General features: G+C 47.3%; 2 protein-coding genes across 3 annotated transcripts in view; both read left to right on the top strand.

The window, feature by feature from the left end:
• ANK1 (ankyrin 1, erythrocytic) overlaps nucleotides 1-23403 on the top strand; it is a 624245-nt gene that overhangs the window by 580737 nt on the left and 20105 nt on the right. Inside the window, exons 35-43 of the mRNA XM_014536490.1 lie at nucleotides 1089-1214; nucleotides 1324-1443; nucleotides 3054-3132; nucleotides 3446-3520; nucleotides 4878-5009; nucleotides 5861-6007; nucleotides 9043-9117; nucleotides 10475-10606; nucleotides 11458-11604. Coding sequence (XP_014391976.1) covers nucleotides 1089-1214; nucleotides 1324-1443; nucleotides 3054-3132; nucleotides 3446-3520; nucleotides 4878-5009; nucleotides 5861-6007; nucleotides 9043-9117; nucleotides 10475-10606; nucleotides 11458-11604 — 1033 coding nt within the window. The remainder of the gene's footprint in view (nucleotides 1-1088; nucleotides 1215-1323; nucleotides 1444-3053; nucleotides 3133-3445; nucleotides 3521-4877; nucleotides 5010-5860; nucleotides 6008-9042; nucleotides 9118-10474; nucleotides 10607-11457; nucleotides 11605-23403) is intronic.
• Nucleotides 19252-20356, top strand: LOC102259046 (60S ribosomal protein L29). Of its 2 annotated transcripts, XM_005856452.2 has the most exons (2): nucleotides 19252-20141; nucleotides 20184-20356. In XM_005856452.2, exons 1-2 carry the CDS (start codon nucleotides 19725-19727, stop codon nucleotides 20229-20231), a joined length of 465 nt encoding a protein of 154 aa, XP_005856514.1. In that variant the 5' UTR covers nucleotides 19252-19724; the 3' UTR covers nucleotides 20232-20356. The 2 variants fall into 2 exon arrangements, with proteins under 2 accessions (XP_005856514.1, XP_014392064.1); XM_014536578.1 differs by having other exon boundaries at nucleotides 19256-20356.

Below are 23403 nucleotides of genomic sequence, written 5' to 3'. Positions count from 1 at the left end.
TGATTCTCAAAAGTGTGTGTACTTTTATCCCCAATTTACAGATGAGGAGACTGAAGCTGAGAGAGGTTAAGTAACCTATCTAAGGTCACATAACTAAGTAAACAGTCGGGAAAGGATTTGTCCAAGTGGACTGACCCCAGAGCCCACACTCTGACCTGCTGTGCTAGGGTTTTGGTAGCGTCCAGATGAGGAAGCAGGGGAGAGGGCGCGACAGATGATGACTGGATTGGAACCTGCCACTGGCCCCAGGATATTGGCTCATGTTAAGATGTGTGATAAGCCAGGACCTTCCCAAAAGTCTGGTCTTGAAGTTTGTGCTGAGCCTTTGTGGGTGGCTGACGGCCTAGAAGAAAGAACTAACTAGACAAAGCATTTATTCTGTTTGGGCCTCAATTTCCTCAACTGTCCAATGGGGTCAATTGAAAGCAGTATATACACAGTAGGGCCCCTTATGTTAGGGGTGAGATTAAAATGTCGCCTGGGCCCAAGCTGGTTTGGCTCAGTGGATAGAACGTCGGCCTCGGACTGAAGGGTCCTGGGTTCAATTCCGGTCAAGGGCACATACCTCGGTTTGCAGGCTCGATCCCCAGCCCTGGTGGGAAGCAACCAATCGATGTGTCTCTCTCATATCAGTGTTTCTCTCTTTCTGTCTTTCCCTCTCCCCTCCATGCTCTCTAAGAAATAAATAGGGCTGGTGAGGATTAACAAAAAAACAAACAAACAAAACTTGCATGGTCCTTCTAGCACTTTGCATACACTAAACATTTTGGACGGGTGTGAAAAACGGTTTGTTTTTTCAGAAGTCATTTTGTGATATCCTCGTGGGGTTCTAGGGCACCCTGACAACAATCCTGGTCAGCCACACAGGGATGCATGAAGGTCCCTGCTTGCAGTAAAACCCTTTCCAGTAAGAAAGCGTAACCTGGAAATATAACCTTTTCCCAAACCAACAGTGGGTTCCCAGAGCAGACCTGCACCTGGTGCTGTAGGAGGGGTGTGTCTCGAGGGAGGAATGGCCAGAGCTGAAGGCAGGACAGCACATCTGGGTGCTTCTACGTGACAGCTGGATTGCTTTCCCTTCCCTGCAGGTGCTGGAAGGGACGCCCCTGTTCGCAGAACTCTCCGGGAACCTGGTGCCCGTCAAAAAAGCTGCCCAGCAGCGGAGTTTCCAGTTCCAGTCATTCCGGGAGAACCGTCTGGCCATTCCTGTAAAGGTGCCGACCTCGCTTCCGGGTCTAGAAAGTTGGGGAGGCAGAAATGTCTTGGCCAACCTCGTGGCCTGGGGAACGCCCCCCTGAGTCCCCTCTGTGTGATTGGATTTAGGTGAGGGACAGCAGCCGAGAACCAGGAGGGTCCTTGTCGTTCCTGCGCAAGGCGATGAAGTACGAGGACACGCAGCACATCCTCTGCCACTTGAACATCACCATGCCCCCCTGCACCAAGGTGAGCTGCCCCCTGAGGAGGATCCTGGGCCACAGGTGGGGTCCCTGAGGAGGTCGTAGGTTGACCACTTCCAAAGGGCTTCCCCCTGTTGAAAAGCTGCCTTTGAATTCCCTGAGGCTTGGGGAGGCTCGGGAAGGCTCTTCGGTCTCCTCTGACATTTGGCTGTGGCCTGGCAGGGACAGCAGGCCTGGCCCTTTCTGCAAAGCTCAGGAACAAAACATCCGTGTCAGGTGGCAATCTGCGTGTTCACCCTAGGGACTATGTCCCTTCGAGGAGGTTCGAAGGAACCTGAAAAGCATCTACCTGGCACCCCTCGCTTGAGGCCCCTGAGGCTTAGAACTGGGCACTGAGTTGCTCAAGGTCACCCAGCCATTTGAAAGCTTTTTTGGAGCCTCTTTTTCAGGTGCTTCCCCAGGGAGGCAGGCCCTCAGAGAAGGGATCCCTGGTGTCTCAGCCAGTGCAAACACCCAGGTTTTTGAGCTCAGCAAAGGCATCTTGACCAAGTATGGCTGCTTATTGAAATCCGTAGGGGTGTCCGCGTCAGCATATATCACAGGGACTTGGGAGTGATCATATGTCTCCATGTTTTTGCTGGTGTTGTTTTAATAATCAGCCTTCCCTGCCAAAATAGAAAAGCAGCAAGGTTACACTCATGCATCTGTGGCTCAAATTCTCCTTCCTGTCTGGGGACCAGGGGGAGCCAACTTCTCTTTCAAAATAGAATTCCTGCATCCTTGAGCAAGCATCGGGGTGCTTTTCCATGGCGTTAGGCCTCGGACCAGTGTCACAAGTGGGTCTTTTGAGCAGAAAGGAATCCAGAAATCCTCTCTTTGTTTAGTTCAAACCCCAGCTTCACCATTTATTAGCTGAGTGAGCTTGCACAAGTTATACAGCCTGTCTGTGCCTCAGTTTCCTCATCGATGACATGGTCATTGTGAGGATTACACAGGGCCTGGAACATGATAAGGGCCTCGCGGGTTTGTAATTATTGCTATTATTTTTTTAAATATATATTTTTTATTGAATTTTTAAAGAGAAAGGAAGGGAGAGGGAAAGAGAGGTAGAAACATCAATGAGAAACTTTATTGATCAGCTGCCTCCTGCACGTCCCCTACTGGGAATCGAGCCCACAACCCAGGCCTGTGCCCTGACAGGGAATCAAACTGGTGACCTCTTGGTTCCTGGGTCGATGCTCAATCACTGAGCCACGTCAGCCAGGCATTATTACTATTATTAATATTATTATCACTAGAGGCTCAATGCACAAAATTTGTGCAAGAGTAGGCCTTTCTTTCCCCGGCTACTGGCACTGGCTTCCCTCTGGCACCCGGAACCCGGGCTTCCCTCACAGCCCCGGCTTTGTCCAGAAGGACGTCTAGTCTAATTAGCATATTATGCTTTTATTATTATAGATTACTATCATCATTATTAAATTATGTGCAGATTAGCAACACCCTCTCACCCCCACACTTCTACTCTTTGTGTTCAGGCTCCAAAGAAGTTGGAGTCTTACTGTTCTCTACCCCACAGCTTATAGGCTTGAATCCCTTTCTCCAAGAAAGGGGAGAGCCTGAAACCCACAGCACCCTTTCCTTGTCGTCCTTCTGCAGGGGGGCGGAGCCGATGACAGGAGACGGACTCTGACACCGCTGGCCCTGAGATACAGCGTTCTCAGCGAATCCACACTGGGTATACACCTCCCTGGCATGCTATGTGCCCGCTACCTTTTCCAAGGAGGTTGTGAGTGAGCCCACTCCTCTCACCCTCACAGCAGCTCCCTGTTGATATGACTGACGCAGCAGGTGTCAGGTTGATATGTTATAAACACAGCAGGTGGAGCCTTTGGCTTGGGTCTCCTCCTGACCCTTCCAGGGTTCTCAATTAACCTGGTGCACACTGAGGTTCACCCCTGACATGGGCACCCACCTGAGGTCATTGACTCACCCCTGTCGATTCTGTGTCCCACCGAGGCTACTCAATGAAATCCCATGCTTCTTCCCAGGTTTTCTCAGTGGGACAGACCGAGCAGACATGAAGATGGCCATTATATCCGAACACCTGGGTCTCAGCTGGGCAGGTGAGCCACGGAGTTTGAGGTAGAAAAAGCACTTTGCCTGTGTACACCTCCCCCTAATGAGCACCTGACGAAAGCATTTCTAAACCTCTTTTTACCATCCATTGTGTTGTGATTGTCTTAGGTAGGTCTGTTGCCCAAGCAACACCTTTGGGGCCAATAGAAAGGCAGGTGCTCCCTCTCTCTCTCTCCCATTTCTATCTGGATTCCCTCTGTAAGAAAGAATCAACGTTTGACATTACAAGAGGCCTTAGAATTGATCTAGTTCACCTCATTTTACAGATGGGAAAATGGAGATCCCACTAAATAGAGTGACTTTAAATATGTAGCTAGTTAGGGACGGAGCCCAGAAAACCCAGCAAACAAATAACAAACACTCGAGCAAAAGATAGGTCACCTGGCGGCCTGTCCACCTCCCCCTACACACTTCTCATTGCCTTTCCTCACAGGCTGGTGTTGCTGAGGGAAAGGGGGAATTAAAGGCTAAATCTCAACATTTTTCATTTACAATCTCCGGCAGTCGCTGAAATCTACCCCATGTCTTGTCAACAATAAGGGTGGGTCACATTGGAAGTGAAGAGTGGGCAAAATAAAGTGAAAGCTCGAAACGTGCTTTACACAGTCATAGGCCCTATAACTGAATTCTCCCCCGTCTTTTGGTGAGATTTTATATGAATAGGCCTCCTTAGTCCCCCTGCAGGAGGGCTTCAGACAAACTCAGAAACCTAAGCAAGAACTTGCTGAAGGGCAGTGTGACCAATGTTCACAACAGGAATTCAGAGACTTCATTCTTTAAGCCAAAAAAAAAAAAAAGAATGTCTACTGCTGATTCTGAAAAGGTGTGTGTGTGTTACAGGCACCTTCTGATTCTCACTGTAACTTTCCCTCTGGTCTTTCTCATCCTTGAAATTAGACTCTGATGCTGCTCTCCCTTCTAAAGCACCTGTGAGACATAACAATAAAGATAATGGGAAGGAAAATAGGCGAACATTCTGTGTTATTGCCTGGCTTTTAGAGGGGAACTTGTATTTTCATTTAAAATGTAAATAATGCCTTTCCCTGAAGAAATGTAACTACAGGAATGCATTGCCATTCTAATTGCTTCCTGGTGGAATGTGAGTGGCCTCCTGGTGCCATACAGACAGCCCTGGAGTGGGCGTCCGCAGGCTCGGCCCCACTCCTGGCTCTGCACCAGCTTCTGTGACCTTGGATAAGTTGCTAACCTTTCTAAGAGGCTGCCTGGTCATCTTAGGTTTCACTTGGTATTTCTCAGTAAGAAGGACTATCCAATCCAAAGGTGCATGGGCGCTGGAGCCCAGCTCTAGCTTGGCTCACACCGGGTCTTGTTCTTTGCTTGCAGAGCTGGCCCGGGAGCTGCAGTTCAGCGTGGAAGACATCAACAGGATCCGCGTAGAAAACCCCAACTCGCTGTTGGAGCAGAGCGCAGCCTTGTTGAACCTCTGGGTCATCCGTGAAGGCACAAACGCCAAGAGTCAGTACCATTAAGCTGAGGACGCCTCTCTTTCCAAAGCCTGTGCCAGGACCTAGTCTTCTCCACAGTAGTTCTGCTTTCAGAATCCATGTTTCATGTTAGCATTCGGATCCGGTCTGTTTTGCACTCTGTCCCTCTCACACACACACCTCTCAGGCTCACTGGGTCTTCTGGGCAATCCGCCAGAAGAGGAAACCAGAGAACCTTGGCCTCCAGCTTGCCCCGTCCTCACAGTCAATGACAGTTGCACCAGGACCCCTAGGTAGCAGCACACGTGTAGGGTATGTGACTTCCTGTTGAATTTCTCAAACAAATGAGGACCGTCCTCTGGGGACAGAGCACGGGTGAGCGAAGCCTGTCCTCCTCCTCCTCCCAGAAGCCTCTTTTCCTCCAACCTGGGGGAAGATTTGTCTCACTCTTTTCAGCTCCTCCTCAACCAAATTCCCGTAGTCAAAACCACTAAGAAGAAATGGAGTGTTTCCATTTGCATCTCAAGTCCATTGGCCCTGAGATACAGCATTCTCAGCGAATCCTCAGGACCAAGCATTTTAACTATTCTCACGCTCCTTCTCTTGTAGTTTTCTTCTTAAATGACAGTAGTCTTTCCAGGCTTTGAAATTGGCCACTATTAGGGACTGGACTAGATCTATTAAAGGATAACGACATCTTCTCCACAGAGGCAGTTGGCTTTGATTCTGACCAAAGAGGAATGCCTCCACATTCTGAAAAAATAAACCACCTCCCCCCATCTCCCGTTTCCCTCTCCCGGTGTTCAGAGCCCCAAGGCATTCTGCACTGCCCTGCACCCATCAGAATTCCCTCGCAAGCCCTTCTTTCCTTCTCCCCGACAGTGGAGAACCTGTACGCCGCCCTGCGGAACATTGACCGGAGCGAGATCGTGAACATGTTGGAAGGCTCTGGCAGACAAAGCCGCAATCTGAAACCGGACCGGCGGCACACGGAGCGGGACTACTCCTCCTCGCCCTCCCAGATGAATGGTGAGTGTCCCCTGTGAGGAGGTGGGGCTGGGCCAAGCCGGCCTCCCAGCCTCCAGCCAGAGACTCTTCATGAAACCATCTCTCCCGTGGGTGGGAGGTCTGTCTCCACAACTCCCTCCCCAGGGTGGTGAGGAAAAGGTGAGCAAGAGAGACAGGCCACGCTACCCCAGCAGCAGGCTGCCAGGGGGACCTGGTGTCCTAGTGGAAGAGTTTGGGGCAGCTGCTAGACTCCTGCCCCTACAGGTCGCACGTCCTCTGTGCAGCTCTGCACCAGGCCCGGGCGCTCTCTGGGCATCCGTGTCCCCATGTGTAAAACAGTCAGTAGCTGAGGAGCAAAGGGCATGGAGCTGCTGGCCCAGGCTCTGATGTGGATTAGTTGGGTGCTACTTTAAAAGTCCTATTTATTGCAGCCCCCCCTGTGAGGCTAAGCAGGTTACTTTTCTTTGAGTCCAATGTCTCCTTTTCTCTCTCTCCCTTTTTCCTCACCCCGTCTATTCCCCTCACTCTTTGTGATGTGGTTCAGCAAGCACAGGAGCCCCCAATGTGACCAGGCCCCTGGGGGGGTGACCTTTGCCCTCAGCACTCCCACTGCTGTCTCTTGAGGACCACTTTCCTTTCAGCAGCCGTGGAAGGAGCCAGCGCATGAAGGAGCGGGCCAGAGACTCCCACTCCCGGCCCTTCAGCTGCCCTCCTCTAGCCGTGGGCACAGAGGCAGAGCAGAGACCTGCTCTGTGGTGGGAGCAGGGGGCTGGGTTCTAGTCCCACTCCCCTCCTGACTCCAGGTGCGGCTGTCATCGTCTCTTCTTTAAAATCAGCAATTGGGTTAGATCCCTCAGATTCCTTACAGACCCTGAAAAACAATGTTTAATTTTGTGAACTATCGTCCTCTGGTGCCTACTATCACCCTGGACAGCTGCATTGCGCTGTTTCTGCTCCCCAAGCTCCTAGTTTAATGCTAGTCCCCAGCCATTCACACGTGTGCTCCTGTGCGGGCACCTGTGGCGCTGGGCATGGTCCTGAGTGGGTAAGTTCTAGGCTGGTCTGGGCACAGGGCCTCCTGCCAGGTGGAGCTGGCTCAGGCCGAGCTCCTCACATCTTTCTCTCTCCATGTCCTGTGTCTCCCGGAACATGCCATCTAGCGGCCCTGGGTGCAGGGTTCATCGTCTATTGATCATGTCCTGTCGCCTCTCTCTTCTGCCTCTGACCTCATTGGACCTCATTCTCTCCCACCGCCTGTCTCCACTGTCTCCGCCTCGGCCAGGTGTTCGGGGCCGTCAGCCTCCGCACATGCATGTCATGGGGGACTCCTGGCCCTCCCCCGCCCCGCGTCTCACAGCTGCGTGCCAGGGCATGTGTGTGCGTGCGCAGGGCTTGTCTCTGGCTCCAGGTGGAGGCTGCAAGCTGTGCACTGCTCACTCCTCACGTCCTGCGTAAAGGGCTCTAAGACAGTGGTCCACCTCGTGCCTCGGGGACCTGGCTGGAGCGGGGCGGGGCTGCTAGGTAGACCCACTGGCTTCCACACAGGAAAGAGCGAGGGCGGTGCGGGAATGCTGCCAACTCCGGGAAACCCAGCTGACAACGCCCTTCTTGTCTGTGTGATAACCCATCACTTGGTTGGGTTTCTTAACATCCCAGGCTTTTTAGTGAAGTCAGATCAGCAAGTTTTTGTTTTCTTGTGCCCCAATTATGTGCCTACAGGACAATGGGCCCATCGAATTACTTTAAAAAAAGGAATTACAACAATTAAAAATCTGTTAAGAGGGTAGGTCCCATGTTAAGTGTTCTTACCACAATAAAAGTTAGGCCTCGGACCAGTGTCACAAGTGGGTCTTTTGAGCAGAAAGGAATCCAGAAATCCTCTCTTTGTTTAGTTCAAACCCCAGCTTCACCATTTATTAGCTGAGTGAGCTTGCACAAGTTATACAGCCTGTCTGTGCCTCAGTTTCCTCATCGATGACATGGTCATTGTGAGGATTACACAGGGCCTGGAACATGATAAGGGCCTCGCGGGTTTGTAATTATTGCTATTATTTTTTTAAATATATATTTTTTATTGAATTTTTAAAGAGAAAGGAAGGGAGAGGGAAAGAGAGGTAGAAACATCAATGAGAAACTTTATTGATCAGCTGCCTCCTGCACGTCCCCTACTGGGAATCGAGCCCACAACCCAGGCCTGTGCCCTGACAGGGAATCAAACTGGTGACCTCTTGGTTCCTGGGTCGATGCTCAATCACTGAGCCACGTCAGCCAGGCATTATTACTATTATTAATATTATTATCACTAGAGGCTCAATGCACAAAATTTGTGCAAGAGTAGGCCTTTCTTTCCCCGGCTACTGGCACTGGCTTCCCTCTGGCACCCGGAACCCGGGCTTCCCTCACAGCCCCGGCTTTGTCCAGAAGGACGTCTAGTCTAATTAGCATATTATGCTTTTATTATTATAGATTACTATCATCATTATTAAATTATGTGCAGATTAGCAACACCCTCTCACCCCCACACTTCTACTCTTTGTGTTCAGGCTCCAAAGAAGTTGGAGTCTTACTGTTCTCTACCCCACAGCTTATAGGCTTGAATCCCTTTCTCCAAGAAAGGGGAGAGCCTGAAACCCACAGCACCCTTTCCTTGTCGTCCTTCTGCAGGGGGGCGGAGCCGATGACAGGAGACGGACTCTGACACCGCTGGCCCTGAGATACAGCGTTCTCAGCGAATCCACACTGGGTATACACCTCCCTGGCATGCTATGTGCCCGCTACCTTTTCCAAGGAGGTTGTGAGTGAGCCCACTCCTCTCACCCTCACAGCAGCTCCCTGTTGATATGACTGACGCAGCAGGTGTCAGGTTGATATGTTATAAACACAGCAGGTGGAGCCTTTGGCTTGGGTCTCCTCCTGACCCTTCCAGGGTTCTCAATTAACCTGGTGCACACTGAGGTTCACCCCTGACATGGGCACCCACCTGAGGTCATTGACTCACCCCTGTCGATTCTGTGTCCCACCGAGGCTACTCAATGAAATCCCATGCTTCTTCCCAGGTTTTCTCAGTGGGACAGACCGAGCAGACATGAAGATGGCCATTATATCCGAACACCTGGGTCTCAGCTGGGCAGGTGAGCCACGGAGTTTGAGGTAGAAAAAGCACTTTGCCTGTGTACACCTCCCCCTAATGAGCACCTGACGAAAGCATTTCTAAACCTCTTTTTACCATCCATTGTGTTGTGATTGTCTTAGGTAGGTCTGTTGCCCAAGCAACACCTTTGGGGCCAATAGAAAGGCAGGTGCTCCCTCTCTCTCTCTCCCATTTCTATCTGGATTCCCTCTGTAAGAAAGAATCAACGTTTGACATTACAAGAGGCCTTAGAATTGATCTAGTTCACCTCATTTTACAGATGGGAAAATGGAGATCCCACTAAATAGAGTGACTTTAAATATGTAGCTAGTTAGGGACGGAGCCCAGAAAACCCAGCAAACAAATAACAAACACTCGAGCAAAAGATAGGTCACCTGGCGGCCTGTCCACCTCCCCCTACACACTTCTCATTGCCTTTCCTCACAGGCTGGTGTTGCTGAGGGAAAGGGGGAATTAAAGGCTAAATCTCAACATTTTTCATTTACAATCTCCGGCAGTCGCTGAAATCTACCCCATGTCTTGTCAACAATAAGGGTGGGTCACATTGGAAGTGAAGAGTGGGCAAAATAAAGTGAAAGCTCGAAACGTGCTTTACACAGTCATAGGCCCTATAACTGAATTCTCCCCCGTCTTTTGGTGAGATTTTATATGAATAGGCCTCCTTAGTCCCCCTGCAGGAGGGCTTCAGACAAACTCAGAAACCTAAGCAAGAACTTGCTGAAGGGCAGTGTGACCAATGTTCACAACAGGAATTCAGAGACTTCATTCTTTAAGCCAAAAAAAAAAAAAAGAATGTCTACTGCTGATTCTGAAAAGGTGTGTGTGTGTTACAGGCACCTTCTGATTCTCACTGTAACTTTCCCTCTGGTCTTTCTCATCCTTGAAATTAGACTCTGATGCTGCTCTCCCTTCTAAAGCACCTGTGAGACATAACAATAAAGATAATGGGAAGGAAAATAGGCGAACATTCTGTGTTATTGCCTGGCTTTTAGAGGGGAACTTGTATTTTCATTTAAAATGTAAATAATGCCTTTCCCTGAAGAAATGTAACTACAGGAATGCATTGCCATTCTAATTGCTTCCTGGTGGAATGTGAGTGGCCTCCTGGTGCCATACAGACAGCCCTGGAGTGGGCGTCCGCAGGCTCGGCCCCACTCCTGGCTCTGCACCAGCTTCTGTGACCTTGGATAAGTTGCTAACCTTTCTAAGAGGCTGCCTGGTCATCTTAGGTTTCACTTGGTATTTCTCAGTAAGAAGGACTATCCAATCCAAAGGTGCATGGGCGCTGGAGCCCAGCTCTAGCTTGGCTCACACCGGGTCTTGTTCTTTGCTTGCAGAGCTGGCCCGGGAGCTGCAGTTCAGCGTGGAAGACATCAACAGGATCCGCGTAGAAAACCCCAACTCGCTGTTGGAGCAGAGCGCAGCCTTGTTGAACCTCTGGGTCATCCGTGAAGGCACAAACGCCAAGAGTCAGTACCATTAAGCTGAGGACGCCTCTCTTTCCAAAGCCTGTGCCAGGACCTAGTCTTCTCCACAGTAGTTCTGCTTTCAGAATCCATGTTTCATGTTAGCATTCGGATCCGGTCTGTTTTGCACTCTGTCCCTCTCACACACACACCTCTCAGGCTCACTGGGTCTTCTGGGCAATCCGCCAGAAGAGGAAACCAGAGAACCTTGGCCTCCAGCTTGCCCCGTCCTCACAGTCAATGACAGTTGCACCAGGACCCCTAGGTAGCAGCACACGTGTAGGGTATGTGACTTCCTGTTGAATTTCTCAAACAAATGAGGACCGTCCTCTGGGGACAGAGCACGGGTGAGCGAAGCCTGTCCTCCTCCTCCTCCCAGAAGCCTCTTTTCCTCCAACCTGGGGGAAGATTTGTCTCACTCTTTTCAGCTCCTCCTCAACCAAATTCCCGTAGTCAAAACCACTAAGAGGAAATGGAGTGTTTCCATTTGCATCTCAAGTCCACTGGCCCTGAGATACAGCATTCTCAGCGAATCCTCAGGACCAAGCATTTTAACTATTCTCACGCTCCTTCTCTTGTAGTTTTCTTCTTAAATGACAGTAGTCTTTCCAGGCTTTGAAATTGGCCACTATTAGGGACTGGACTAGATCTATTAAAGGATAACGACATCTTCTCCACAGAGGCAGTTGGCTTTGATTCTGACCAAAGAGGAATGCCTCCACATTCTGAAAAAATAAACCACCTCCCCCCATCTCCCGTTTCCCTCTCCCGGTGTTCAGAGCCCCAAGGCATTCTGCACTGCCCTGCACCCATCAGAATTCCCTCGCAAGCCCTTCTTTCCTTCTCCCCGACAGTGGAGAACCTGTACGCCGCCCTGCGGAACATTGACCGGAGCGAGATCGTGAACATGTTGGAAGGCTCTGGCAGACAAAGCCGCAATCTGAAACCGGACCGGCGGCACACGGAGCGGGACTACTCCTCCTCGCCCTCCCAGATGAATGGTGAGTGTCCCCTGTGAGGAGGTGGGGCTGGGCCAAGCCGGCCTCCCAGCCTCCAGCCAGAGACTCTTCATGAAACCATCTCTCCCGTGGGTGGGAGGTCTGTCTCCACAACTCCCTCCCCAGGGTGGTGAGGAAAAGGTGAGCAAGAGAGACAGGCCACACTACCCCAGCAGCAGGCTGCCAGGGGGACCTGGTGTCCTAGTGGAAGAGTTTGGGGCAGCTGCTAGACTCCTGCCCCTACAGGTCGCACGTCCTCTGTGCAGCTCTGCACCAGGCCCGGGCGCTCTCTGGGCATCCGTGTCCCCATGTGTAAAACAGTCAGTAGCTGAGGAGCAAAGGGCATGGAGCTGCTGGCCCAGGCTCTGATGTGGATTAGTTGGGTGCTACTTTAAAAGTCCTATTTATTGCAGCCCCCCCTGTGAGGCTAAGCAGGTTACTTTTCTTTGAGTCCAATGTCTCCTTTTCTCTCTCTCCCTTTTTCCTCACCCCGTCTATTCCCCTCACTCTTTGTGATGTGGTTCAGCATGCACAGGAGCCCCCAATGTGACCAGGCCCCTGGGGGGGTGACCTTTGCCCTCAGCACTCCCACTGCTGTCTCTTGAGGACCACTTTCCTTTCAGCAGCCGTGGAAGGAGCCAGCGCATGAAGGAGCGGGCCAGAGACTCCCACTCCCGGCCCTTCAGCTGCCCTCCTCTAGCCGTGGGCACAGAGGCAGAGCAGAGACCTGCTCTGTGGTGGGAGCAGGGGGCTGGGTTCTAGTCCCACTCCCCTCCTGACTCCAGGTGCGGCTGTCATCGTCTCTTCTTTAAAATCAGCAATTGGGTTAGATCCCTCAGATTCCTTACAGACCCTGGAAAACAATGTTTAATTTTGTGAACTATCGTCCTCTGGTGCCTACTATCACCCTGGACAGCTGCATTGCGCTGTTTCTGCTCCCCAAGCTCCTAGTTTAATGCTAGTCCCCAGCCATTCACACGTGTGCTCCTGTGCGGGCACCTGTGGCGCTGGGCATGGTCCTGAGTGGGTAAGTTCTAGGCTGGTCTGGGCACAGGGCCTCCTGCCAGGTGGAGCTGGCTCAGGCCGAGCTCCTCACATCTTTCTCTCTCCATGTCCTGTGTCTCCCGGAACATGCCATCTAGCGGCCCTGGGTGCAGGGTTCATCGTCTATTGATCATGTCCTGTCGCCTCTCTCTTCTGCCTCTGACCTCATTGGACCTCATTCTCTCCCACCGCCTGTCTCCACTGTCTCCGCCTCGGCCAGGTGTTCGGGGCCGTCAGCCTCCGCACATGCATGTCATGGGGGACTCCTGGCCCTCCCCCGCCCCGCGTCTCACAGCTGCGTGCCAGGGCATGTGTGTGCGTGCGCAGGGCTTGTCTCTGGCTCCAGGTGGAGGCTGCAAGCTGTGCACTGCTCACTCCTCACGTCCTGCGTAAAGGGCTCTAAGACAGTGGTCCACCTCGTGCCTCGGGGACCTGGCTGGAGCGGGGCGGGGCTGCTAGGTAGACCCACTGGCTTCCACACAGGAAAGAGCGAGGGCGGTGCGGGAATGCTGCCAACTCCGGGAAACCCAGCTGACAACGCCCTTCTTGTCTGTGTGATAACCCATCACTTGGTTGGGTTTCTTAACATCCCAGGCTTTTTAGTGAAGTCAGATCAGCAAGTTTTTGTTTTCTTGTGCCCCAATTATGTGCCTACAGGACAATGGGCCCATCGAATTACTTTAAAAAAAGGAATTACAACAATTAAAAATCTGTTAAGAGGGTAGGTCCCATGTTAAGTGTTCTTACCACAATAAAAATTTTTTTAAAGAGTTACTGCCCAGACATTTATGAGCGCCTCACGTTGGCCATTGGCTATAGGCCTCCCAGCCCCTGTCTGTCCTAGAGGCTCAAACGCCTAAACAGAGCTCTAAGTCCCTGTGTGGGGCTGGGTCTCTCTGTGCCCCATGGAAAGGTCTCTGTTTCAGTTGGCCAGCTCATCTGGCAAATATTTTTGCGTGCCAGGTGCTCTTCTAGGCAGGGAAGATAAATCAGTTCTCAAACAGCCTCCCCCTCCACAATAAACAACCCAAATTCTGCCTTCATGGAGCTTACCTTCTGTTTGGAGAGTCCAATAGGAACCTAATATGTAAGTGGATTATATAATGTGCTAACAGGTTACAATAAGTGGTGTGGAATAAAATGGGCCCTAGGAAGGCGGGTGGGAGTGCTGGGGTTGGGGGGGTAGATGAATGGTGGGAGTGGGAAGCATTTGAACAGAGCCTAGGAGACGAGGGAATGAGCCATGGGAACATGGGGAGAGGACATCCAGACACGCACACATTCAGTGGCCCTGAGTGGGAGGCTGGTGTGCTCATAGAGCAGTGAGGGGCCACAGGGGCTGGGCAGAGGGAGGGAGGAAGGAAGGAGGGAGCAGAGACCAGGGGGCCATGGGGGCCAGCTCTTACAGACTATCCTCGGGATATTGGGTTTTACTTGGAGTGAGGTGGAGGGCTGTGGGAGGCTTTGGAGCAAAAGAGTAACATAATATAACTTAAGTTGTTGGGGTTTTTTGTTTGTTTGTTTGTTTGTTTGCTTTTTGTTAATCCTAACCCAAGGATGTTTTGATTTTTAGAGAGAGTGGAAGGGAGGAAAGGAGAGGGGAGAGAGAGAAACATCAATGTGGGAGAGACACAGCGATTAGTTGCCTCCTGCACACGCCCTGAGGGCCAGGGATCATTCCTCCAACCCAGGTACATGCCCTTGAGTGGGAACAGAACCTGAGACCCTTCCGTGCACCGGCCGACACTCTAACCACTAAGCACACCAGCCAGAGCCTAACTTAAGTTTTTAAAGGACCCCTCTCACTGCTTTGTTGATTGTAGACAGCGACAAATGTTTCTGTGCTTCCTGGCTTTTCTGTCCAAACTCATCACCCCTCCCCTCTCACTGCTTTGTTGATTGTAGACAGCGACAAATTGAATGTTTCTGTGCTTCCTGGCTTTTCTGTTCAAACTCATCACCCCTGCTGAAGCCCCTCCTCCAGCAGGTCTCCTGACAGGCACAGGCTGTGTGCCCTGCGTGCACACCCCTGCCAGGGCCTGAGCAGACACTCAGAAACTGACTCCCAGCATGGTCCCTTCTGCCTCTCTGGGCACCGGCATTGGCTTTTGTTTGTTTTTCCTACCTTCTTCCCTGTCCCAGGAAGACCACCTCACATCTGGGTGCCCTTCTGGCTTGGAAAGAAGGAGCAGGAGGGTCAGAGGTAGAAGGTTGGGAGACAGCAGCCTCCTGCAGTTGCTCTGGCTTTCTCCTGGGCAGGAGCAGTGATGGCTTGTCCTGAGGCCAGCCCAGCCCTCTGCACAGATGCTCACGGTCAAACCTTGCCTCCTTTGTGCTTGACCTCGTTTCTCTGCTTCTCTGAGTCTCCTTATGAAGCCATGGGGACTAAGGGCAGGGATTGGTTGCTCCCTGGTGTCAGGGGAATAGGAACCTGAGGTCTGTTTTCCTGCCTTCCTGGCTCCTCTTGCCATCTGTACCTGGACTGGCCGAAGCAGAATGGGGCTGAAGCCAAAAGGCCACTTGCTTCCCCTACACAAGAGGGGGGCAACCCAGGCACTTGGGTAATAAATGTGTAGACAAAGATTACCTAAGAGCAGGGGAAAATAGCATGTTCCTAAAAATAAAACAGATTTCTTCTATGAAAGGAAAAAATGGACACCTCACACCCACACTTGTCAGCTCCATTTGGTTTGATAAATTGAACATATATGAATGTCTTCTTAGAAATCAAATGTGTTTTATTTCTATCAACTTTTAAAAAATACAACTGCTGAATTTGGCTCCTGAGGTCAGGGTGTCTGTCCACTCCTCGTCTAGCTTGCTACTGACATTAACAGGATAATCATTACATCCAGATAAGCAGAGACACACATGATAAGCTGAGATGAGGAGAGACCTGGGGAGGGACCCCTAGACTGTCCTCTGTCCAAAAGCAGTCTGTATGGTTGCCTTTTACCTGGTTCCCCCAACAAGCAACCCAAAGGAGAGGCCTCTAGACTGAAGGATGTGCTGGTGACTAAGGTATGGCAGCGTCGCATGAGACTCCTAGAGAGACAGACACATCTGAAATGCAGCCCAGGGAACTCAGCAGACCTTATTATGGTCTGGGTGCCATCTGTGAGATGTTCCTTATGAGGCTGTGCTCAGGCCTTAAAGAACATTGCTCTGACTTAGTAGTAATCCCCACCAGCACTGAGTATGGCCACCTACAGCCTCAGATCCAGGCTTGTGGGGCTGTGGGTGGACCAGTGGGGTCCTCTGAAGACTGAAAGGGAGCAGTGAGGTGTATCATCTAAATGCTTTTACCAGGGGAAGGGCTCCAGGATAAACACAAGACGTGAGAGGGTGTGCATGAATTAGTTCTCTTTACAGACATTTTCATTTAAGTGAACACCATGGAGTTTTAAGGTGGAAAAGTCGCAAAGAATACCCAGGAATGAGCTTTAGGTATTCTGTGGCCAGTAGAGCTACCATCTCCCAGTCTTCATCAAGACTTACTGAGATTCCCAGGAATGACAGAATGTTCATCTGGCCATATCTGAGGGGCTGTTTAAGATGCATTTCACATCTGGCCAAGAGGAGGTAACTGGGACTGAATATACCCTCCTGTTTAAAACAGCCCCCGAATGGACAAAATATATGAAGTAAACGTTTTCAAGACATTGGACATCTGGCAATAAAGGGCAGTGATCCATGAGACCTGGAAATACACAAAGTGAAACCTATTGCTAGTTTCTAGGTCATGGCATAGGGAAGAGAAATCCAAGAGGACTTCCTGGATTAAGGAGAGGTTGCTGAGAGTCCAGGGAGACTAAGGCAGCTAGAGGTCCCAAGATAGATTACCAGGGAAGAGAAAGCTGCACAGAGAACTCTGGAGATCTGAAGAGATTGCCTCTGGAAGTTTTGGTTGAGTATAATCAGCTGTACCCAACAGGCAGACGGATCTCTCACAGGCATTGCATAGGGAACAAAGAAAGGTTCTGTCTCAGAAATGGAGAATAGCAGTGCTCCACCCCTGCCTAATCAATCTTATAAGTAAAATTAAAAAGGATCAAACTATTTCCAAGTAATCTAACTGCACAAAAAACAAAGCTTGGGAATATTTATGAGAATATGGAAATATCCAGCACCAAACAGAAAAAATTCATAATGTCTGACATTCAATTAAAGATTATCAGACATACAAAGAGGCAAGAAAGCATGACTCATAATGAGGAGGGAAAAAAATCAATCAATTGAAACTGACCCAAAACTGACACAGATGTCAGAATTAGCAGACAAGATTGGGCAAGTAGTTATTATAACTGTATTTTAAGATTCAAAACATCAAGTAGAGACATAGAAGATATTTTTAAATGATCCTAACCAATCTTCTAGAGATAAAACTATAATGTGTAGGATTAAAAATACACCGGGTAGGATTAGACATTACAGAAGAAAAGATTACTGGATTTGACTACATAGTAATAGAAACTCTCCAAAATGGAACACAGAAAGAAAAGAAAATTTTAAAAAATCAGTGAGCTATGTGACAATTTCAAGTGACCTTATATTTGTGAAATTAGAATTCCCAACAGAGAACTGAGTGAAAAAGTATTTCAAGAAATAATGGCTGAAATTTTTCCAAATTTGATGAAAGCTATAAATACACAGATCCAAGGAATTCAATGAACCACATGCACAAGAAACATGAAAGCAACTATGCCAAGGCATATTTTAGACAAATTGGTCAAAACCAGTTATAAAGTCTTAAAAGCAGCCAAAAAACAAAAACAAAAACCACAGTATGTAAAAATGAACAAAGAATATCAGGTTTCTCGTTGGAAATAAATGAGAAGACAGTGGAGCAACATTTTTAAAGAACATCTCTAAGGTAACCTAGAATTTTGTACCTAACAAAAATAACTTCTAAAACTGAAGGCAAAAGAAATTTTTCCAGACTTACAAAAGCTGAAAGAATTCATCAGGAGAGCCATGCTACAAGCAATGTTAAAGGGGAAAACAAAAGCCCTTCAGGCCAAAGGAAAAGGATAACAGACAGGATAAATACATTATTTTCTAATTAGATGTCTCTTCAGAAGCCCTGAAAACAAGGAGAAAGTGGAGTGAAATATTTAAAGTGTTAAGAGGAAAAAAAATACAGCAATCTAGAATCCTGTATCCTGAAAAATTATCCTTCAAAAGTGAAGAAGTAAATACTAATACAAACAAAAATTGAGGGAATATGTTGCCAGCAGGCTTGTCTTGCAAAAAAAAAATATTAAAATAAGTTCTTTGGAGAGAAAGAAAATAATACAGATCAGAAACTCAAATCTACATAGAGTAAGGAAGAACATCAAAGAAGGATTAAGTAAAGATAAAATAAAAACTTTTATTTTTCTTATTTTAGTTGATCTATAGGATAAGCTTGTTCAAAATAATAGCAGCAATGTATTTATTTATGCTTATATATAAGCAAAATGAATGATGAATGACAGCAGACATCTATGATAGAAGGAACAGGAGGGAAGAAATAAGATTATTATGTTATTATAAGGTATTCACATTGCCCATGAAGTGGTATGGTGTTATTTGAAAGTAGACTTGTATTACTTGGAAATGTATATTGCAAACTCTAAGGCAATTGTTTAAAACAAGTTTTTTTAAAAAGCATAACCAATATTCTAGGAAAGGGAAGAAATTGATTCATATAAAATACTCAAAATCACAAAAGTCAAAAAAAAGAGTGGAAGACAAAAATAGGAACAAAGAACGAGGACAACAAATAGAAAACAATAATAAATATGGTAGATATTAACCCAAATATATAGATGATCATTTGAGTGTCAATGGTCTAAATGCATCAATTAAAAGATAGAGATTGTCAGAGTGGATCAAAAAACACAAAAGAAAGCAGGAATGGTTATATTAATTTCAGACAGAGCAGACTTCAAAACAAGTAAAGTTAGGGATAAAGAAGAGTGTTACATAACAATAAAGAGGTCAATTTCTCCTAGAAGACGAAACAACCCAACCATAGCACAATATACATTCTTCTCAAGCTCACATGGAACATTTGCCAAGAAAACTGCCTTCTGGGCCATACAACACACCTTAACAAATTTAAAAGAATAGAGATCATGTAATCAATATAATTCATCATATTAACAAAGTAATAAAACAACAACCATATGATCATCATAATAGATATAGAACAAGAATTTGACAAATCCAACATCCATTCCTGATTAAAAACCAAAAAACCTCTCGGGAAAGTAGGAATAGAAAAGAATGCATTCAACCTGATGAAGGGCATCTACAAAAAAACCTAAAGCTAACCTTACACTTTATGATAAATGCTTTGACTCTAAGTTCAGTTACAAGACAATGATATGTACTCTTACTGCTTCTGTTCAACATTTATTAGGGGTGCTAGCCAGTACAATAGGGCAAGTAAGAGAAATAAATGGCAACCACATTGGAAAGGAAGAAGTAAACCATTTACTCAGACAACAAGATCACATGTATAAAAAAATCTAGTGGAATCTACAAGAAGTGATTGATAAATAAGTTCAATACGCTTGCAAGATACAATTTCAAGATATAAAATCAGTTGAATTTATATACTAGCAATAAACAATTATAAAAGAATACTATTTACAATAGCATTGAAAAAATTGAAATACTTGGAGATATATCTGATGAAAGATGTGAAAGACTTACACATTGAAAACTACAAAACATTTCTGAGAGGAATTGAAGAAGGCTTAAATAAAGGTAGAGGTACACCTTGATGATGGACCAGTAGACTTGATATTGTCAATTCTCTCAAAATGATCTATGTATTTGGTGCAATCTCAGTCAAGATCCCAATATGCTTTTCCCCCCAGAAATTGACAAAGTAGTTCTAAAATTCACATGAAAAGACCTGAAGAATGAACAGAGTGGGAGGAATGAACAAATTTGAACTCATATTACCTGACTTCAAGATTTATTACAACGCTATGGTAATCAGTACAGGGTGGTATTGTCATAAAGATAAATAATCATTTTCTCTTCTGGTCCCTGGTGCTTCGCGAGTCGCGGGCTTCTGTGCAGAGATGGCCAAGTCCAAGAACCACACCACGCACAACCAGTCCCGAAAATGGCACAGAAACGGCATCAAGAAACCCAGATCACAAAGATATGAATCTCTTAAGGGGGTAGACCCCAAGTTCCTAAGGAACATGTGCTTTGCCAAGAAGCAAAACAAGAAGGGCCTGAAGAAGATACAAGCCAACGCCAAGGCCATAAGCGCTCACGCTGAGGCCATCAAGGCCCTGGTCAAGCCCAAGGAGCCCAGGCCCAATATCCCAAAGGGCGGCAGCCGCAAACTCAGTCAACTTGCCTACATCGCTCACCCCAAGCTTGGGAAACGTGCTCGTGCCCACATTGCCAAGGGGCTCAGGCTCTGCCAGCCAAAGACCAAGGCCAAGGCAGAAACCAAGCCCCAGGCTGCAGGTGCGGCTGCAGCTCAGGCTCTCAAAGGGGCTCAGGCTCCTGCCCCCAAAAGTGCCCAGGCTCCCGCTCCCAAAGGTGCCCAGACCCCCACGAAGGCTCCACAGTAGAGGCCTCCGTCTGCGGACGTGAGGACGGAAGGACTGGTGGAACCCCTAGGCTGCTGTCTGCATGGCGCTGGTGTCCTCCTGTGCTGTTTGTACAAATAAACCTGCGGCAGGATCTGTCAAAAAAAGAAAAAAAGATAATCAGTGGAACAGAATAGAATCCAGAAACAGAACCACATGTGTATGAACGACTGATTTTTACAAAGGTGCAAAAGCAATTCAATAGAGAAAGGAAACTGTTTGCAACAAGTGGTACTGGACCAATTGGATATCCACATGCAAAAATGAACTTGGATTTATACTTTGCACCATGTACAAAAAAATAACTTGAAATGGATTATAAATTAAGTCTAAAACCTATATAAAAATTTATAGAAACAAAACTATAAAACTTCTAGATGAAAACATAAAAGAAAACCTTAATGACCTTGGGTAAGACAATGATTTCTTAGATAGAACACCGAAAGCACAATCCATAGAAGAACAAATTGATCATTTGAACTTCATCAAAACTTCTTCTCTGCAATGTACCCTGTGAAGAAAATGAAAAGACCAGGCACAGATTGGGAGAAAATATTGGCAAATCTGATATAGGTCTTGTATCCAGAATATATAAAGAACTCTCAGAACTCACAATAAGAAAACAAACAACCCAAATTTTAGAATGGACAGATACTTAATCCATAAAATGTTCAGATGGCAAATAAGTGCATGGAAAGATTCTCAACATTAGGGAGATACAAATTAAAATTACCAGGAGATACCACTACCCATAAGAATAAAATGAAAAAGACTGACCATACCAAATGTTGACAAGGATGTGGAGGAACTGAAACTTTCATACACTGCTGGTGGGAATGTAAAATGGGACAGCCACTTTGGAAAACACTTCGGTTGTTTCTTGAAAAGTTAAACATATGCCATATGACCCAGCCATTCCACCCCTAAGGATTTCCACAAAGTAAAGACAGTGTATGTCCACACAGGCAAGCAGCTTTATTTGTAATAGCCCCATGTTGGAAACCCCAAATGTCCATTAGCAAACTGTAGTCTATCCATCCAATGGAATACAGCTTAGCAATAAAAATGCAAAAATCATCGATTCCTGTAACAATATGGATTATACCCAACTATTAAGTTGAGTGAAAAGCCAGACAAAAAAGAGTGCACACTGTATAATTCCATTTATATAAAATTCAAGGAATCCAAACTATAGTAACAGGAAGCAGATCAGTAGTTACCTGGAAATGGAGTGGTGAAAGAAAAGATTACGAAGCATGAGGAAACCTTTCAGGAATGATGGGTGTTCCCCTCTGCATGATGGTTTCAGGGGTGTATACCTATGTCAGAGCCTATCAAATTATCTACTTTAAATACAGGGAGGGGGGGCCTGGCCGGCGTGGCTCAGTGGTTGAGCGTCGACCTATGAACCAAGAGGTCATGGTTCGATTCCCAGTCAGGGAACATGCCCAGGTTGCAGGCTCAGTGCCCAGTGGGGGTCATGCAGGAGGCAGCCAATCAGTGATTCTCATCATTGATGTTTCTATCTTTCTCTCCCTCTCCCTTCCTCTCTGAAATCATTCAATAAATAAGTAAATAAACACAAGGTGGAGCAAAAGGAGGTTTACAGTTGTTAATATGCAAAATACAGAGTTCATAAAGCTGTTGTAATAATCATAACCTGCATGTCTTCCTCCATACAAACAACTGTAAGCCTACCTTTGCCCTACCCTGTATGTGCATTTATTGTATTTCAACTGTTCCTCAATAAAGATATCTTTAAAAGATATTAATGGGCCCTGGCTGGTTGCTCAGTGGTTAGAGAATTGGCCCCCAGACCAAAGGGTCATGGGTTTGATTCCTGGTCAAGGGCATGTACCTTGGTTGCAGATTCTATTCCTGGCCTCAACTTGTGCAGGAGGGAACCAGTCAAAGTGTCCCTTTCCTATGGATGTTTTTCTCTGTCTCTAACTACCCCCCTCCTCCCTCCCTTTCACTTTCTTTAAAAATCAATGAAAAAAATATCCTCGGGTAAGCATTTAAAAATATATATATATATATTAATGGCAGATTCTAGTGAAAAGACCACTCTGACCAACTGTGCCTTAAGCAAGTCGCTGCACCTCTAGTTTCCTAATGTATAAAGTAGGAATAATATTACTTTCCTTGTAGGGTTGTTGTAATAATAATTTAAAATAACATGTTAGATATCTTTTATACAAAATAGGTGCTCCAGTAGTAATAGAATATAATAACGCTTTCAAAATAACAAGAAGAAAAGTAATTACCTGAATCTAAAGTGCCCTGCTTGCATATATCTGGAGAGATTTCTTTGGAGGGTTTGAAGGCCATTGCCCCTGGCTTCCCAATTCCTTAGGTCACAGATTCACATACAATGACTTGCAGTTCATATTGTGGTAATATTTGACCCACCCATTTCTCTTACTCTCCCACATCTCTGTTCCTACTTTGGTCAGATCTGAAAGGGGAGTCCCTTAGTCTCTGCCACTGCATAACCCTACCCACCGGCCACCCCACCACCTCATGGTCTCTTTCTCCTCCTCCTAATGTTGAGACCTGGAACCACACAGACTTGTAGTGATCAGTCAGGAAGAAAACTCTCCTGGGAAGTTTAAGAGAAGATGTGTGTCAATCACATAGCATGGTTCTGGGCTCATTGAGACATGTAAATGCTAGAATATGGACAAGGTCACCTGTTCCTGTTCTGGTGTCTCCCTCACACACCCAGAGAGTCTTTGGAGCCAATGAATTCCCAATCCGGTCTAGGCACATGGGAGGAAAAGGTAGACACCATCCCTGCCCTCAAAGAGTGCACAGTTCATGAGCAGCTGAGTGGGGAACATGGCTGGGTTCAAAGAGGGGGAAATCAACGTGAATGGAAGTCGTTGAGAAAACATCATGAAAAAGAGGACAAAGAGAACCTTGTTTGTGTGTGCTGTGTGTTTGCAATCCCCAACCCTTTAGCCTGGTACAAGGCTTGTAATTGGACCTTAATTAATATGTTTTGTTGAACAAGTGAATGAGGGTAGCTGGAGATGGTATTGTCAGAAGGAGAGAAGGGCTGGGAGCAGCTGAGGCCCAGAGCTGGGAATCAGGAGGGCCCATTTGGCTAAAGAAAGGCCCAGCCCAGGAAAGAGCCTGATGTGGGGGATGG

The sequence above is a fragment of the Myotis brandtii genome, unplaced genomic scaffold (assembly GCF_000412655.1).
Source record: "Myotis brandtii unplaced genomic scaffold, ASM41265v1 scaffold103, whole genome shotgun sequence".
In the NCBI taxonomy this organism is placed as follows: Eukaryota; Metazoa; Chordata; class Mammalia; order Chiroptera; family Vespertilionidae; genus Myotis; species Myotis brandtii.
This window is presented reverse-complemented; position numbering and strand designations above follow the sequence as displayed.